This window comes from Salminus brasiliensis, chromosome 24 (genome assembly GCF_030463535.1).
Source record: "Salminus brasiliensis chromosome 24, fSalBra1.hap2, whole genome shotgun sequence".
NCBI classification, from domain to species: Eukaryota; Metazoa; Chordata; class Actinopteri; order Characiformes; family Bryconidae; genus Salminus; species Salminus brasiliensis.
In genome coordinates this window covers 2,813,656-2,829,533 of record NC_132901.1, presented here as the reverse complement: position 1 = coordinate 2,829,533, position 15,878 = coordinate 2,813,656, and the positions used below count along the sequence as shown (strand labels likewise).

Below are 15,878 nucleotides of genomic sequence, written 5' to 3'. Positions count from 1 at the left end.
CAGCGGGCACTTCTCCCGGTGAGACAGCAGTCTGCTCTCACGTACACACTCACAGCTGAAACCGAGCCGAAAAATCCCTCTGTGTGTCCATAGCTGTGCTTTGATGGTGCTTCCAGCAGCTGTATTAGACAACTGGAGTTGAGGCAAGCCGGTGTAACTGCCACTCTGGAACAGAAGGCGATGGAACATCATCATGTGTCATCTCATACACATCTGGCCTTGTGTGTGTGTATTCCTTCTGTGGAAGTCCTGTGATCTTACACACTTCCGCCTGATCCAGAAGCCATTTAGCTGCCTTCCAAAGCTCGAAATCGAAAGACGCTGAAGGTAATGGACATCACCTTAGAGCTCTCCCCACTGCCTACCCCACTCCACTTCACCCAGAGCCACAGCACCTTCCTAAAGCTTCTCTTGCACATCTTCAGAATATCAACTACACACCACCTGACCTCATCTACACACCACCCAACCTCAACTACATCTCCAAAATATCAACTACACACCACCAAGATCTCAACGGCAACCTTATACCCCAGAAAGCACAACCACATCTCCACAATATCAACTACATACCACCCAACCTCAACTACATCTCCAAAATATCAGTTACACACCAACCAACCTCAACTACATCTCCAGAATCTCAACTACACACCAACCAACCTCAACTACATCTCCAAAATCTCAGCTACACACCACCAAGATCTCAACTACACACCACCCAACCTTAACCACATCTCCAAAATCTCAACTACACACCACCCAACCTTAACCACATCTCCAAAATCTCAAATACACACCACCCAACCTCAACTACATCTCCAAAATCTCAACTACACACCACCCAACCTTAACCACATCTCCAAAATCTCAACTACACACCACCCAACCTTAACCACATCTCCAAAATCTCAACTACACACCACCCAACCTTAACCACATCTCCAAAATCTCAACTACACACCACCCAACCTTAACCACATCTCCAAAATCTCAACTACACACCACCCTCTACCCACTAATGGTGAAGATGCTATACTTACAGCTGTAAACAGCTGCTGATCTGGGGACAGTGGCTTGGATTACGCAGCCCTTTCCCCATGGGGGTGTTTAAAACTGTAAACATTAGCAAACGTGTGTTTTATCCTAGCAGTTATCCTGTATGTATATCTGTGTGTGTGTGTGTGTGTGTGTGTGTGTTATCCCATGCGGAATGGACCCATGTGCAGAGGTTTCTGGAGTGCAGATAAGGCGAAGTTTAGCGATGCGGCAAGCCTCTGCTGCCGTGACCCACATGATGGACACACACACACACACACACAGCCACTCACTCACTCGCTCACTCACACATGCACACTCTGACCCACGTGATACACTCAGCCTCTTAGCCCCTGGCATCAAAGTACAGTTCTTCAACTCTACATGGACATACACACAACCTCAGATGTGCGCGCACGCACACACACACACACACACACACACACACACACACACACACACACACACTTTCTCTCTCTGTCTCTCATACTGACCTACCTACCCATCGGTCCTACAGCCTGCGGCCACAAAGTACAGTGTCTTTGCACACACACACACACACACACACACACACACACACACTCTCACTAATGCACAATGAATAATTTTAGGCTAATTTAGATGATACACTAGTTCTTTGACTTGACTAGTTCTTTTGATTCTGGGAGGTCCAATATCTCTAGAATTGCCAGATCAATTGAGGGGAGTTTCAGAGACCTCAGTACCAAGACTTCTAGAGTTCGAGAATAAGGAGTGTTCCAAACTATTGGTAGGTGGAATCAGGCTTTACTACCAAGAAAGAGCTTCTAGAAAGTTTCTAGAACCATGTGGAGGTCAGAACGAGAGCCTTCTGGAAGGAAGAATGTCTATCCATCCTCAGAAAGACAGGAGTGAGCAATTCGCGTCCTGGAGGGCCGGAGTCCTGTCCAGGGTTTTGCTTTTCCTGCTCAATCACACCTTATTCAACTCTCCTGGTAATCGCCAGGTTCAGTAGGTCTGTTGGAGTGGGGAATTCACAAACTGTGCTGGCCTCTGGCCCCTGTTGCCCACCCCCGTTTAAAGATCTTGCAGAGTTCCTGAAAATTCTGGAAGGTTTCAAGAACCACATCAAGCTAAGCACCAGAAGGCTCTTCAATAACAGGTCCATCCTGCTCTGGAAAAAGCCTCAGAACTTGACGTCTCGCTAACTTTGCTTTCCTGAACTACTGGATTATACTAACTGTCTTAGACCTCGTTGCCTGGAGTTACAGAAGGTTCAGGAAGGTTTTAGAACCATGCCCAGGACCAGAACATTTAGGAGTTGTAGAACTCCTTCCTGGAAATATGCAATTCTGAGATGGAGATTAAGACCTTCTTACCAAGACCTGAATTGCAGAAAGGTCTGGGAGCAGAGCTAGGAGGTCTGGTACCATGTGAAGACCATCTTGAAAGAGCCCAAGATTTGCTGGCTTCTTCGTTAAGTAAAATATCCTCGCTCCATCCTCATGCACTTCACTCCAGCCGAGTCCGCTGCTGACTGATGTCTGTCTAAATCCGACGTGGCAACCCTTGACACTTGAGGAGCGTGACAGCAATTCTGGAGCAAAGGCCCATCAGTTGTTGCGAAGAGTTCTTGTACAGTGTGTGTGTGTGTGAGAGAGAGAGAGAGAGTGTGTGCATGTGTGTCGTCTTTCATCTCCAGCGTAGACCTGTCAACTCGAGTCCCGGCAGCTTTGCTGGAAACACACTTGACGTGATGTGTGACAGCACCTGTGGTGTTTTGTCGCTGGCGCTCGCTGGCAGGGGATGCTGAGCTTGTGTGGAGCAAAGTGCGACCATGTCCACGTGATCGTACGGTAGAGTGTGGCGAGAGGTCGAGCGTTTATGGCTCTGACCGCAAAGACCTTCCAGCACTGAGAACATGGAACGAGGGTCCTGCCAGTCCTGGAGTTAAGGTGTTGCGTATCTCTAGAACCTCGAGGAATGGACATTCTTGAGACCTGCACTGTCTGCTGGCAGCGGCAGTTCAGAAATGAAAAGACAGTGAGAGTCTGTTCTCGTCATTTTGAGGGTACTTTGGCCATACGGTCACTAAACATGCGTAGGCCAGTAAAGCCCAGTGGGCTAAAAATGATTGGGGTCCTGGGAAAAGAGGAGGCCGAAAAAAGAAGAGGGAATATATTGGGGTAAATCTGGGAAAGAGCTGCAGATTTCTGTGACTAGAACTAGAGGTCCAAGACCTTCTAGGAGGTCCAGGATCTCTTGAATTGCAAGATCATTTGAGGAGGGGGTTTTTAGACCTTAGTACCAAGGCTTCACCACCAAGAAAGTTTGGGAAGGATTTCAAGAACCATGCCGAGGTCAAAACGAGAGCCTTCTGGGAGGAAGAACTTCAATCCGTCTTCAGGCAAGTAAAGTCTGTTAGCCTAAGAATTATTGGGGACCTAGGAAAAGAGGAGGCTGAGGAACAATGGGAAATGAAATGTGGAGCTGCAGATTTCTGTGACCAGAACTAGAGGTCCAAGACCTTCTAGGAGGTCCAGGATCTCCAGGATCGCAAGATCATTTGAAGAGGGTTTCAGATCATAGTACCAAGGCTTCATTACCAAGAAATGGCTTCTAGAAAGTTTGGGAAGGATTTCAAGAACCATGCAGAGGTCAAAACGAGAGCCTTCAGGGAGGAACAACTTCGTTCCATCTTCAGGCAAGTAAAGACGAGAGAAGGGAAATGGAAAAGAGGACGCTAAGAAAAAACAAAGACCCAACGAAGGAGGAAGAGAACAGGACCTAATCCAAGGGGAATGGTCGTACAAATGGACAACGGAAATGCATGTCTTATAAATCAAATCCAATCAAAAAAATCAACAACACATAAAACGTGTATCCCCAAGCAGGGCAAAGTTCACAGAGGCATGGGAAAACTCAGTCAAAGCCGGAAGAAGAAACTTTGGGAGGTAGACATAAGTCTGCTGTTATGGTGTACTCATATAATCATAATAGTGATGGTCAGAATAATAAAATATTGTTGATGATTATTGGTAATAATAATAATAGCAGCTATTAGAGAAGTAGTATTTAGGGTCCATACAAACTTCAACGTAGTTGGTTTTATTATTGGAAGGTGGGCAACTAGTCAGTGGGAGGTTGCAGTAGCTGGAGGGTGGGCAGCTGGTCTGAGGCAGGTTGCAGACCAGACAAGTTGGGCCGTCGGTAACTCTGAAAAAGGTAAAAAGATTTAGTTCTGGATTAGTGTGGCTAGTGACTCCGGCAGATGGAAGGAGAAAGCCAGAAGGTAACACAGACATGAGGACAACACTGATAGACCACCATCCATCCGCTCTACCATATGGGGACGATGACTCCCTGTGTCCTTGAACCCCTGGATCTGCAACCTTTATCTGAGGGGGAACATTAATTATCAGAAGCTAAACTAGGCCTAGGCTTGAGGGGTCATGAGGATTATATTTCAGAGTTGGGAAGAGGCTCTTCCCCCTGCTGAAGCCTTTTCCTGAATTCTGGGAGCTAGTAAGAAGCCAGCACCCTGTGACCTCAGTAATCGCGATGGTTCGTAATAAGAAATTAGGTGTTACAGGAATTTAAGTTCTGGTAGTTCTGGTAGGACTGGGCTGATATTATCGAATTTGCTGGTTATATGCTGTGCTATGTTTTCCATGGCATCTAACTCGGACGGGCAGGTGCCGCCAAGACCTGTATCTTTTTGATATGAATGAATTACGGGCTACTGAATAGGCTAACGAGTTAGCTGGGCTAATAGAGACACAATAGCAATGTACTGGAAATCCATCATCACAGGAGACCCCACCTCCTGGAGTGGGTTATAGGTGTTGACCTAGGACCATCGACACCATGTTGATCTTTGACTTGGTTGGTTGGTTAAGCTGGTTGACCAGTGCATGTTTTCATTTGAGTTTGATGGTTTAGCTGGTCTACCCCCATGACCAACTTGACCAAGCTCAACCAGTATGACCAAGCCAACTGACCAGCATGACCACACCTGTTCACCTGTATGACCAACTTTTCCCACACTAATCCACCAGTATAACCCACTTGATGACCAGCTTGGTCCATCAAATTCAAATGAAAACATAACTCACCAGCATTAAGTATGTTCTTCCACCACCTTGACCATTAAAGACCAGCTTAGACCTTCTGGATCCAGCTACCAGCAAAAGGCCGGTCTTGAGCTTGACCTTTCAGCAGTGAGGAAGAAGTAGTTGGGTCGACATCTTTCTGTAGCTCGTAGGAACGTCCAGGAACTACCTCAGGTGAAATGCTAGCCCCTGTGGACGTCTGTTATCTGCCAGCCTTCCCCCTTCTGGCTTGGAATCATTGTGTGACAAGGTGGACCAAACTAGAGGGTGGAATTTGAAATTGACTGAAGGCCCCTGGGTCAGATTAGGAGTTGGGAGGATGTGTGGACGGCAGCCATAAAGCATTTGGTACAAATCCTAACAGGAGTTCCAGTGGGACGCAACGATTGATTGACTGTTCATTAAAATCTCTTTGGCATCCACTGAGACCAAGCCTCCCCCCGTCAGTGGGAAGAACCGGCATCGAATTCGAGGCTGTGTTTGTTTGTTTTTCCATGACTGATGCGTGCGGTGCCTCTTCGGCTGGACGTTGCTGAATGTCCTGATGGTGACCTCTCAGCCGGCGGTTTGTGGAGATAATAATGTGCGGCAGCGGTTATGCTTGATGCTGTACTGCAGGTCTGGCAGTTTAGCACCACGGCCTCAGCAATCTCACACTGCCTTGTGCACTTGTGCAGTGTTTTCATAGCCTTCTGCCAGACGTTGACCTTATTGCATTATATTTAAATATTTACAGAAACTAATAATCCCTCAATTATTAGAAAAGTATGTGGTTATATATGTGTGTATATGTATAATATATATATACCTTGTCTCAGTTGTCCATGATGAATGGACCAATAGAAATGCTCCAAAAGGACTTGGAATAACAGTTTTCCATTGACTTCCATTGCAAGCAAAAAAGATTATGACAATTATGAAATATGAAATTATATATATAGATATATAGATGAATCTGCATATCGACAAATACTGTGTGTGTGTTTGTGTAACACCCATGGTTCATACTGTATGTGACCCCAAGTCCTGGCATTCTATAAAAACAAGTAAGTGTGTGTGTGTGTGTGCATATGTTTCTCTCATCTCTGATTCCAACTCAGTATCTGGACAAACAGACCCACCACTAATCCAGTCTTTCTGCTTCTCTTCTCTCCAGTGTATTGATGTCTCTCTCTCTCTCTCTTTCTCTCTCTTTCTCGCTATCTCTGTCTCTCTGTCTGTCTCTCTACCTCCCTTCTATCAGCACTCTTCCAGCTCTTGTTTGACTGGTTGAAAGAGAGAGAGAGAGAGAGAGAGGGAGGGAGAGAGAGACAGGGAGAGAGAGGGGAGGGCTCTTATTTAAAATCACCAGTATCCTCCAAATCCACCACCAGAGCACATGACACACACACACACACACCATCAGTCAGTCAGTGCTGAAAGGTGATCATGCAGGAATGGCCATGACATAAATCATCATAATCTGCTGAAAGGTTTAGTGTGTGTGTGTGTGTGTGTGTGTGTGTGTGTGTTTAGCGAGAGCTCCTCATCACTGTAACTCTGACTGCAGCAGATAGAGCTGATCTGGAAGACAACACTGATATCAGACTGATCCTGTGCAGGGCGAGTGTAATAGAGAAAGAGTAGGAGAGCGAGAGAGAGATGAAAGGGAGGTGAGCAAGGAAATAGAGGGAACGAACAAGAGGAAGAGGAATACACACACACACTCTTACACACACTCTTACACACACACAGACACAGTTAGCTGTGTAGTAAAAAGTCTTACTAATCCGGTCTTGAGCAGCTGCTGTGATCAGAGACTCACCAGGGATAAACCCACGAATACACTACACGGACAAAAGTATTTGGACACCTGCTCATTCTTCTGAAAGCAAGCTACTGTCCAGAGAACAAGACTTCCTACTAGATTCTGGAGGAGCATTGCTGTGATGATTTGATCGCTCAAATGCATTCAGCGACAAGAGTGAGCGTAGGTGATTTCAGGATGTTGGATGACCACCACCCTCACCTCATCATCCACACCTCGTCCCCCAACTCATCCCATCCAAAAGTACTGAATGGAGCACCACCATCCATCACTCCAGAGAACACCGTTCTTCCACTGCTCTACAGCTCAATGCTTAGGGGGTGGGGTGGGGTGGGGGGGCTTTCTACCCCTCTAGCCCACGCCTGGCCTGGCATCAGACAGCATGGTGCCAATAACAGGTTCATATGTTCCTATTCTATTGGCAGTATGTCTCTATAGGACCTAGACAAGCTGTGTGGGTGGGTGGGTGTTTGGGTGTGCGCATTTGCACATCTGTGTCAGCAAAGGGTGCAGCTGAAAGGAGCTGAATGCATTCGTTAGGAAGGGTGTCCACAAACTTTTGGACAGGCAGTGTATGTAAATGTAGCGCAGGTTAATTACAGGTGGATGTGATGAATGCGGGTGGTGATGAGGCTCGGTGTCGGTCACACACTGTAATGCATTCATGGATTCGCGGAACGTTTAGCATGTATTAGAATACATTATCCTGAAGGTTGCGCTAATGACCGGCGGAGATGTCCGCTAGCTCCACCTTGCTGACCCGCGGAGAGTCAGCCATGCCCCTTTCTCCCCAGGCTTGAGCTTTGACCCTCCGGACTCATAGCAAAGCAGCATTGCTAATCCTTTGGCAATGGCGAGCAAGCCTGAGCTAGCCTGAAGCAACTGTGACCAGAGACCGGACAGTACAGTGTACTGGAGGTTCTAGCTATGCTAATGCTAATGTGCTTTACTAACACTTATGCTAACTGGAGTGGCTCTGTAGTTGGGCTAGTCTGAGAACCCTAACTGAAGAGATCACACAACATCTGGGAGGTTCTAGGTATACACATGCTAGCATGCTTGACTTATACTAATGCTAATGGGAGTGGTTCTGTAGTGAGGCGAGTCTGAGAACCTTAACTCAAGAGATCACACAGCATAGGGCAGGTTCTAAACATGCAAATGTTAGGGTGCTTGACTAACACTAATGCTAAGAACCCTAACCCTAACTCCAGAGACCAAACAGTGTAGTGGAGGTTCTAGGTATGCTAATTCTAGAGTGCTTTACAGATACTAATGCTAATAGGAGTGGCTCTGTAGTTAGAACCCTAACTGAACTCAAGAGTATCACATTATGGGAGGTTCTAGACATGTTAATGCTATAGAGCTTGGCTAATACTAACACTAATGGGAGTTGCTCTATAGTTAGGCAGGTCTGAGAACCCTAACCCTAAGATCAGAGACCACACCATGTACTAAGGGTCCTAGTTATGCTAATGCTAGCATGCTATACTAATACTAAGGGCAGTAATGTTAATGCTAATGAGCTTGACTAATACGAATGCTAATTAGAGTCACTCTGTAGTTAGGCTAGTCTGCAAACCCTAACCCTAACCCCAGTGACCACACAGTGTTCTGGAAGTTCTAGGTATCTAATGCTAGCATGCTTGACTCTGTAATTAGGCTATGCCGAGAACCCTAACCCTAACTCACGCTAGACATGCTAATGCTAATGGGCTTGACTAGTTAGGCTAGTCTTAGATGTTAGGTAAAAACTCCCCGGAGACCATACAGTGCTAATGCTAGCTTGCTCAGGCTAGGCGAGTTCTTTTCAGAGAAAGAAGTGATCAGTAACTTATTAAAAGTGTTGCGGCACCCGCTGGTGGAGGTAATTATCCACCTTACACTGTTTAACACACTCCCACACACACTCTCGTTCACACACACACACACACACACTGCAGCCTTTTGAAAGCCTGGAGACCTCGCTCCTGCTACCATGCTATCCTGCTAGCATCCCCGAGGAAAGAACATTTCATAGGAAGAGTCTTGGAGCAAAGTCTTAAAAATCGGGAGTGTGTGTGTGTGTGTGTGTGTCGGAGACCGTGGGTATGTGTGTCAAAGCCATGTCTCGCCGTAAGCCGGCTGAGGAGGTTTGATTGACAGCCTAATCGCCGCGTAACTCCGACTCATATAGCCCGCGGCCGTGCGCTCCTCCGGCCCTGACTGTGTGACTTTTTGAAGGGCGAGTTTCTCTCTCTCTCCTTTTTCCCTTTCTTCCTCCCCTCCGATTCACCGCCGACCGAGAGAGGCGGGGTAGAGCGTTGCCTCGGAACCTGTTTCGCCTCGATCACGGACCGGCAGGGTGCACGCGAGGAGTCGCCGTGGAGACAACCCCCACGACCTCTCCTGTCAGGACTTATCAGGTCTAGAAGACATGGAAAGACTCCGGCATGGAAGTGAAACGCAGGGGGACTTGAAACGTCGGTGCTTGGCAACCAAACCGGCTCGTCCAACCACCAAGTGCGAGGAAGTAGAGTACGAGGACGGTTCCGCTTAGAGGACAGTGTGGGAGACTGGGCTTCGGTTCCTGGTCTGGGTACACTAATAAAAGTCCTCGGGTAAGACCCCAGACTCTACGTAGGCCCACCTCTGTAATCAGAGTTAACGCGCAAGGCGTTCTAGATACTAGAACATGGACATTGTAGTCAATAAGCCGAGAGACCAAGACATCTGATTCTTCACATTTCCACTGAAGGCTAATGTCCCTACCCACATCCCCAAGTCCAGGTTGAAGACCAGGACTAACTTGTTCTGGACCCAACAGTATTTGTTCTGGGACTCTGGTATTTGTACTCACATTTGTCCTGGTCTCAAAAGAGGACACTGACCCCGACTGAGGTCAAATAAAAGCAAGCACACATTTTAATAAACGGATTCCATCATCCATTTATAAAAGACCATGAAATCTGGACTGGAAGAACTTTTTGAGGAAGACTATTTTAGGCTTGATCTCAAAAGGGAGTCTTGATTGTGTCTTTTTGTCCTTTGGAGTTGGCCTTGACTTGGTCTCATCCACATTTAGACTTGGTCCTGACTCTTTCTCCCTTTCATTGGACCTTGGACTTGGAGCAGTGTTGCTCACAATTGGACTTGATCTTGACTCTGTCTCACTTTTATTGGGCCTTGTTCTTGACTTGGTCTCGCTCTCATTTGGACTTGGTCTAGACTCGGTCCTGCTTTTATTTGAACATTTTTGATGGGTCTTACTTATTTAGACCTGGTCTTACTCTCAATTGGACTTAGTCTTGACTCGTTTAGTCTTGGTCTTGACTCTTTCTCGCTCTTTGGGCCATGGTCTTGGCTTGGTATCACTGTCACTTGGACTTGGTCTTGACTTGGTCGTGCAAGCATTTGAACTTAACTTAGCCTTGTTTAATTGGGCCTCAGTCTTAAATGAGAATCTCACTTGGACTTGGTATTAATTCTGTCTTACTTTCATTTAAAACATCTTAAATGTGTCTTACTCATTTGGACTTGGTCTAGACTCGGTCCTGCTTTCATTTGAAGTCCTCCTAAAGGGGTCAATCTCATTTAGACTTGGTCTTGGCTCGGACTAGCTCTCTTTGGGCCTTGGTCCAAACTCTCTCCAGCTTTTATTTGAAGGTCTTCAATGGGTCTTTCTTATTTAGACCTGGTCTCACTCTCAATTGGACTTGGTCTTGACTTAGTCTTGCATGCTTTTAGAGGTAGTCTGAACTTGGTTTCACATTTGGATCCGGTTCTCATTTGGACCTGATCTTGACATTTATAGTCTGAACTTGGTCTCGCTCTCATTTTGACCTCTCTGCCTTGAAGTGGTCTTGGCCCTTGACTAGTCGCTTGTCGTGGACTCCACAACGCTGGTCCTGGCTACCGACTTCCATCCAAAACCGAAGAAACGAAACGCAGGCACCAGACATCTGCTGGAATTTATTGCAGGTGCTCTGAATCTGGATAATACAACCATTGTTCTTTGAGAAATAAATGACCTCCCCTGTGGCAGCACTTCACAAACGGAGCACTCGAGGCTATTCCGGCTAGTTTTGCGCATTTTCAATGCAGCGTTGCCCGGCGTGGGTGGAAGATCTTTCAGTTTTCTTTCCAGGATTTATGTCTTTGGACATATTCCAGGGGCAGTTGGAGCGATATGCTGGAACGGTCAGCACGAAAGCCCAATAAAACCATCCCTCTGTCTCGAGTGCCACAGTAGCAGGTGCCGCTAATCCTCCTCCAGTGACATAACGCTGAAAGACCGCAGCAAGCGGCTGGTAATTAATAGCAGCCAAGGTTAGTCCTTTGAAAGAAAGCTAGGAATTTGCGGGTGGGAGGAATAAGAGACGACTGTCTATGTCAGGGTGGGGGTGTGTGTACGTGCCACCAGTGCGCTCGAGGCTGTGCTTGACTGACAGCTTTGTTGCAAGCTAATTGAAGAGACAGGCTGTCGCTGCTGGAGAATTAGCCTTAGCTTGCCCCCCCGCATTCTGCTAACGTTTCTGATGGGTTACGGAAGCGTTGAGGGAATGTTCGGAGCCGCTGGATCACAGGACTGGGATTTGCGTGAGGATGTTCGTGTGGTAATGTTTCCGTTGTCCGTCTCTCAGAGCGTTCGTGGAGAGAATAGCTCTGTATCTGAAGCAGTTCCGGTGTCCTGACCTGACACTCGAACCCAGCGGCGACCCGTGACCGTTAGACCTCAGCCCTCAGTCCAGCCTGCTGAAGTCAGAACCCCTAAAATACAACCCAGCTGTACAATCAGCTTAGCTTCTGTTAGCCCCGATATAGGATTCTAGTAGTATGTTAGCACAAAGCTAACAGCTGAACTGCGATTGGTCCTAACTACTGTGTTGTTTGTTCTGAGACCTCCCCCTGACTGGGATTGGTCATAATCACTGCATTGGTTATTTGAGACTTCCCCTTGACTGGGATTGGTCATAATCACTGCGTTGGTTATTTGAGACTTCCCCTTGACTGGGATTGATCCTAATCCCTGCGTTGGTTATTTAAGACCTCCCCTTGACTGGGATTGGTCATAATCACTGCGTTGGTTATTTGAGACCTCCCCTTGACTGGGATTGGTCATAATCACTGCGTTGGTTATTTGAGACCTCCCCTTGACTGGGATTGGTCATAATCACTGCGTTGGTTATTTGAGACCTCCCCCTAACTGTGATTAGTCCTAAACACCACATTGTTTTTTTAAGACGCCCCCCCTGCAAAGCTAATAACTAGGTCATTTGAGACCTCCTCTGATGATTCCATGCGCTGCACTGTTTGTTCTGAGACCTCCCCCTTACTGAGATTGGTCCTAATCACTGCGTTGGTTATTTGAGACCTCCCCTTGACTGGGATTGGTCATAATCACTGCGTTGGTTATTTGAGACCTCCCCTTGACTGGGATTGGTCATAATCACTGCGTTGGTTATTTGAGACCTCCCCCTAACTGTGATTAGTCCTAAACACCACATTGTTTTTTTAAGACGCCCCCCCTGCAAAGCTAATAACTAGGTCATTTGAGACCTCCTCTGATGATTCCATGCGCTGCACTGTTTGTTCTGAGACCTCCCCCTTACTGAGATTGGTCCTAATCACTGCGTTGGTTATTTGAGACTTCCTCTTGACTGGGATTGGTCATAATCACTGCGTTGGTTATTTGAGACCTCCCCCTAACTGTGATTAGTCCTAAACACCACATTGTTTTTTTAAGACGCCCCCCCCTGCAAAGCTAATAACTATGTTGGTCATTTGAGACCTCCTCTGATGGTCCCATGCGCTGCACTGTTTGTTCTGAGACCTCCCCCTCACTGGGATTGGTCCTAATCACTCCATTGGTTATTTGAGACATCTCCTTGACTTAGATAGGTCCTAGTACCTGCATTGCCTGTTCTGAGATCTTCCCCTGAGAAGGATTGGCCCTAATCACTGCGTTGGTTATTTGAGACCTCCCCTCGGCTGTGATTGATCCTAACCACTGTGTCACTTGTTCTGAGACCTTCCCTCGACTGGGATTGGTCATAATCACTGCGTTGGTTATTTGAGACCTCCCCCTAACTGTGATTGGTCCTAATCACCGCCTTCTTTGTCGTCAGGCACATGATAGTCATGGACTGCACAGGGGTTAAGTATACTTAACATGCAGCGTATTTGCGGTCATGGCGCTCAAACAGGCAGCGTAGCCGGGTCTTTTCAAGTGCTCTCCACAGATTGGCTTTGGACTTCGCTTGTGTTCCTAATCCCGAGCAATAACGAGTGCCCTGATTAAGCCGCGACCCTTTGTATAATGCAAATGAATTAAGTGAATAATGAGGAATGGGTGTGTATGTGGGTAAAGAGAACCTTCTAAAGTCATGCGAACAGTGCAGCGAGGAGCATGTGTGTGTTTGAGGGAGTTGGATAGAATAAGAGGCACAAAGCCAGCATTTCTCCACTGATTGAAGTATGATTTCATACACACACACAAACACACACACACCAACATACACACAAGTGTTGCAGGCCCCTATGGCAATTAGTACTGTGCATTCATTAGAAGCGCTCCATTCTTTCTCTAATGTGCCCGGCAGCTACAGGCCATGCCTGAGTTCCCACACGTGCCTGCTCACTTTTACACACTCCAGCACAGCTTGCATACATGAATGCACATGAAGATAAAGACGCAAACAGGCGCTTGTTTACCGGGTCAAAGGCACACACACACAAACAGGGCCTTCACAGGCATCTTATCTCGCTCATTGTCGGAACGTGTGGAAGGTGTGGAACATGGGTCGCATACAGATGAAGCTATATTAGCGTCTGGAGCTACCTAAACAAAGCAAACCTGCTTCTACTGCTAAGTTAGAGGTGCACGGGCCTCAGTGGCCTCATGGCCTCAGTAAATATGCTTGCAGAGCTGACTAGCTGTCGGATCAACATGAGTACCAGGTCCTGCCTCTCCTGTAAGTAGCTCCTGACCTAAACACTGCCCCCCTGAGCTCCATTATGAAATCATATTCCTTTACGGTGGACCCCCGGTATCCAAAAATTGCTCGATCCACTTATCAGCGTCAACTGGGACTGTGAGGACTGACACATGCCTCCTCCAATCAGCCACCAGCTCTTTTACAACGTCACTGGGCATTGGGAGGAAGGTGCTGGCGATTGTGCTCTCTCCGGCTCTGGCTGCTGATGGCGGGCAGCATGACCCGGGATTTGAACCAGCGATCCTTGGATCACAGTGGTAGTGCCTTGGTCTGCTGGACCTCTTGGAGCCCTGTTTTCAGTGTTTTTGTGTGGATGGGCAAAACACTCAGCAGGCTATTGTGCTACTACTATGACCATGAGGTTGCGAGGTTGAATCCCATGTCATGGCATTTTGTGTATCAGAGCCACAAAACTTTACAAAACTAATGGATCTTTATTCTCCCCTCTTTTTTAGGGAACATCTTCGTAGTGAGCCTGGCCGTAGCCGACCTAGTGGTGGCACTCTACCCGTACCCTCTGGTGCTGACAGCCATCTTCCACCGGGGGTGGAACCTGGGCTCGACCCACTGCCAGATTAGCGGCTTCCTGATGGGCGTCAGCGTGGTGGGCTCCATCTTCAATATCACGGGCATTGCAGTCAACCGCTACTGCTACATCTGCCACAGCCTCAAGTACGACAAACTGTTCAGCGACAAGAACTCTGCATGCTACGTCGTGCTGATCTGGGCGCTGACCGTGCTGGCCATCATACCCAACCTGTTCGTGGGCTCGCTGCAGTATGACGCCCGCGTCTACTCGTGTACCTTCGAGCAGTCGGCCAGCTCAGCCTACACCATCGCCGTGGTCTTCTTCCACTTCATCCTGCCCATCATGGTGGTCACCTACTGCTACCTGCGCATCTGGGTGCTAGTCATACAGGTGAGGCGGCGGGTGAAGCCGGACAACCGGCCCAAGCTGACGCCGCACGACGTGCGAAACTTCGTCACCATGTTTGTGGTGTTCGTGCTGTTCGCCGTGTGCTGGGCGCCGCTCAACTTTATCGGCCTCGCCGTCGCCATGGCGCCTGAACGCTTGGCGCCGCTCATCCCTGAGTGGCTGTTCGTGGCCAGCTACTTCATGGCGTACTTCAACAGCTGCCTCAACGCCATTGTCTACGGCGTGCTGAACCAGAACTTCCGCCGCGAGTACAAGCGCATCGTGGTGTCCGTGTGCACTGCCCGCATCTTCTTCCCCGAGAGCTCCAACGAGGCGCAGGAGAGGCTCAAAAGCAAGCCGTCCCCGCTAATGACCAACAACAACCAGGTCAAGGTGGACTCGGTGTGAGACACGCTAGGCTGGCTTTACGGGGTGAACCTTTCACGCAACTAGTGGCTGCCACATTAAGACCAGTGGGCAGGCTTATCTAGATGAGCATAAGTTGTCCTAAAAGCTGCTTTCGTCAATTTTGACGTAATGTCACCTCAGCAAGTGCTACGACTACTGATGTTAGTCGGAACAAGCTTTTAGTTGTGTCAGTTGTTCTGAAAGGCTTTACGTAGGTGTTTTGTAGCCTTATCAACACTGCCCTACAGAAAAGTGCTACTAAATATTCTTACCGTTACCGGAACTACAGCTCGCTAACATTAGCTGGCAAACAAGCTAGCTAGTTAAACTAATAGATGTTATTCACTACGTTTTGCGTAGCTAACCATTTCTTTTTCACAAAACACGAAACTGCTTACCTACCTAGCTCAAAGTGGACCAGGAGGACCTCATTCTGAACTACGTGAGTTTTTCCGATATCTTGTCCACGATGCATAAATCTCGTTGACGGCTTGTGACCTCAACAAGTGCTGCAACTACCGATGCTAGTCGGAACAAGCTTTTAGGCGTGTGTCCATTGTTCCGAAAGGCTTATGTAGGTGTTTTGTAGCCTTATGAACACTGCCCTACGGAAAAGTGCTACAAAATATTCGTAACATCTG

General features: G+C 47.7%; 1 protein-coding gene across 1 annotated transcript in view; it reads left to right on the top strand.

Annotated features, from left to right (window-relative positions):
- mtnr1aa (melatonin receptor 1A a) overlaps positions 1-15,363 on the top strand; it is a 50,855-nt gene extending 35,492 nt beyond the window's left edge. The window contains exon 2 of the mRNA XM_072669763.1: positions 14,369-15,363. Within this exon, the coding sequence (XP_072525864.1) occupies positions 14,369-15,237 (869 nt within the window). The 3' untranslated portion in view covers positions 15,238-15,363. The remainder of the gene's footprint in view (positions 1-14,368) is intronic.
- The last annotated feature ends 515 nt before the right edge of the window (positions 15,364-15,878 follow it).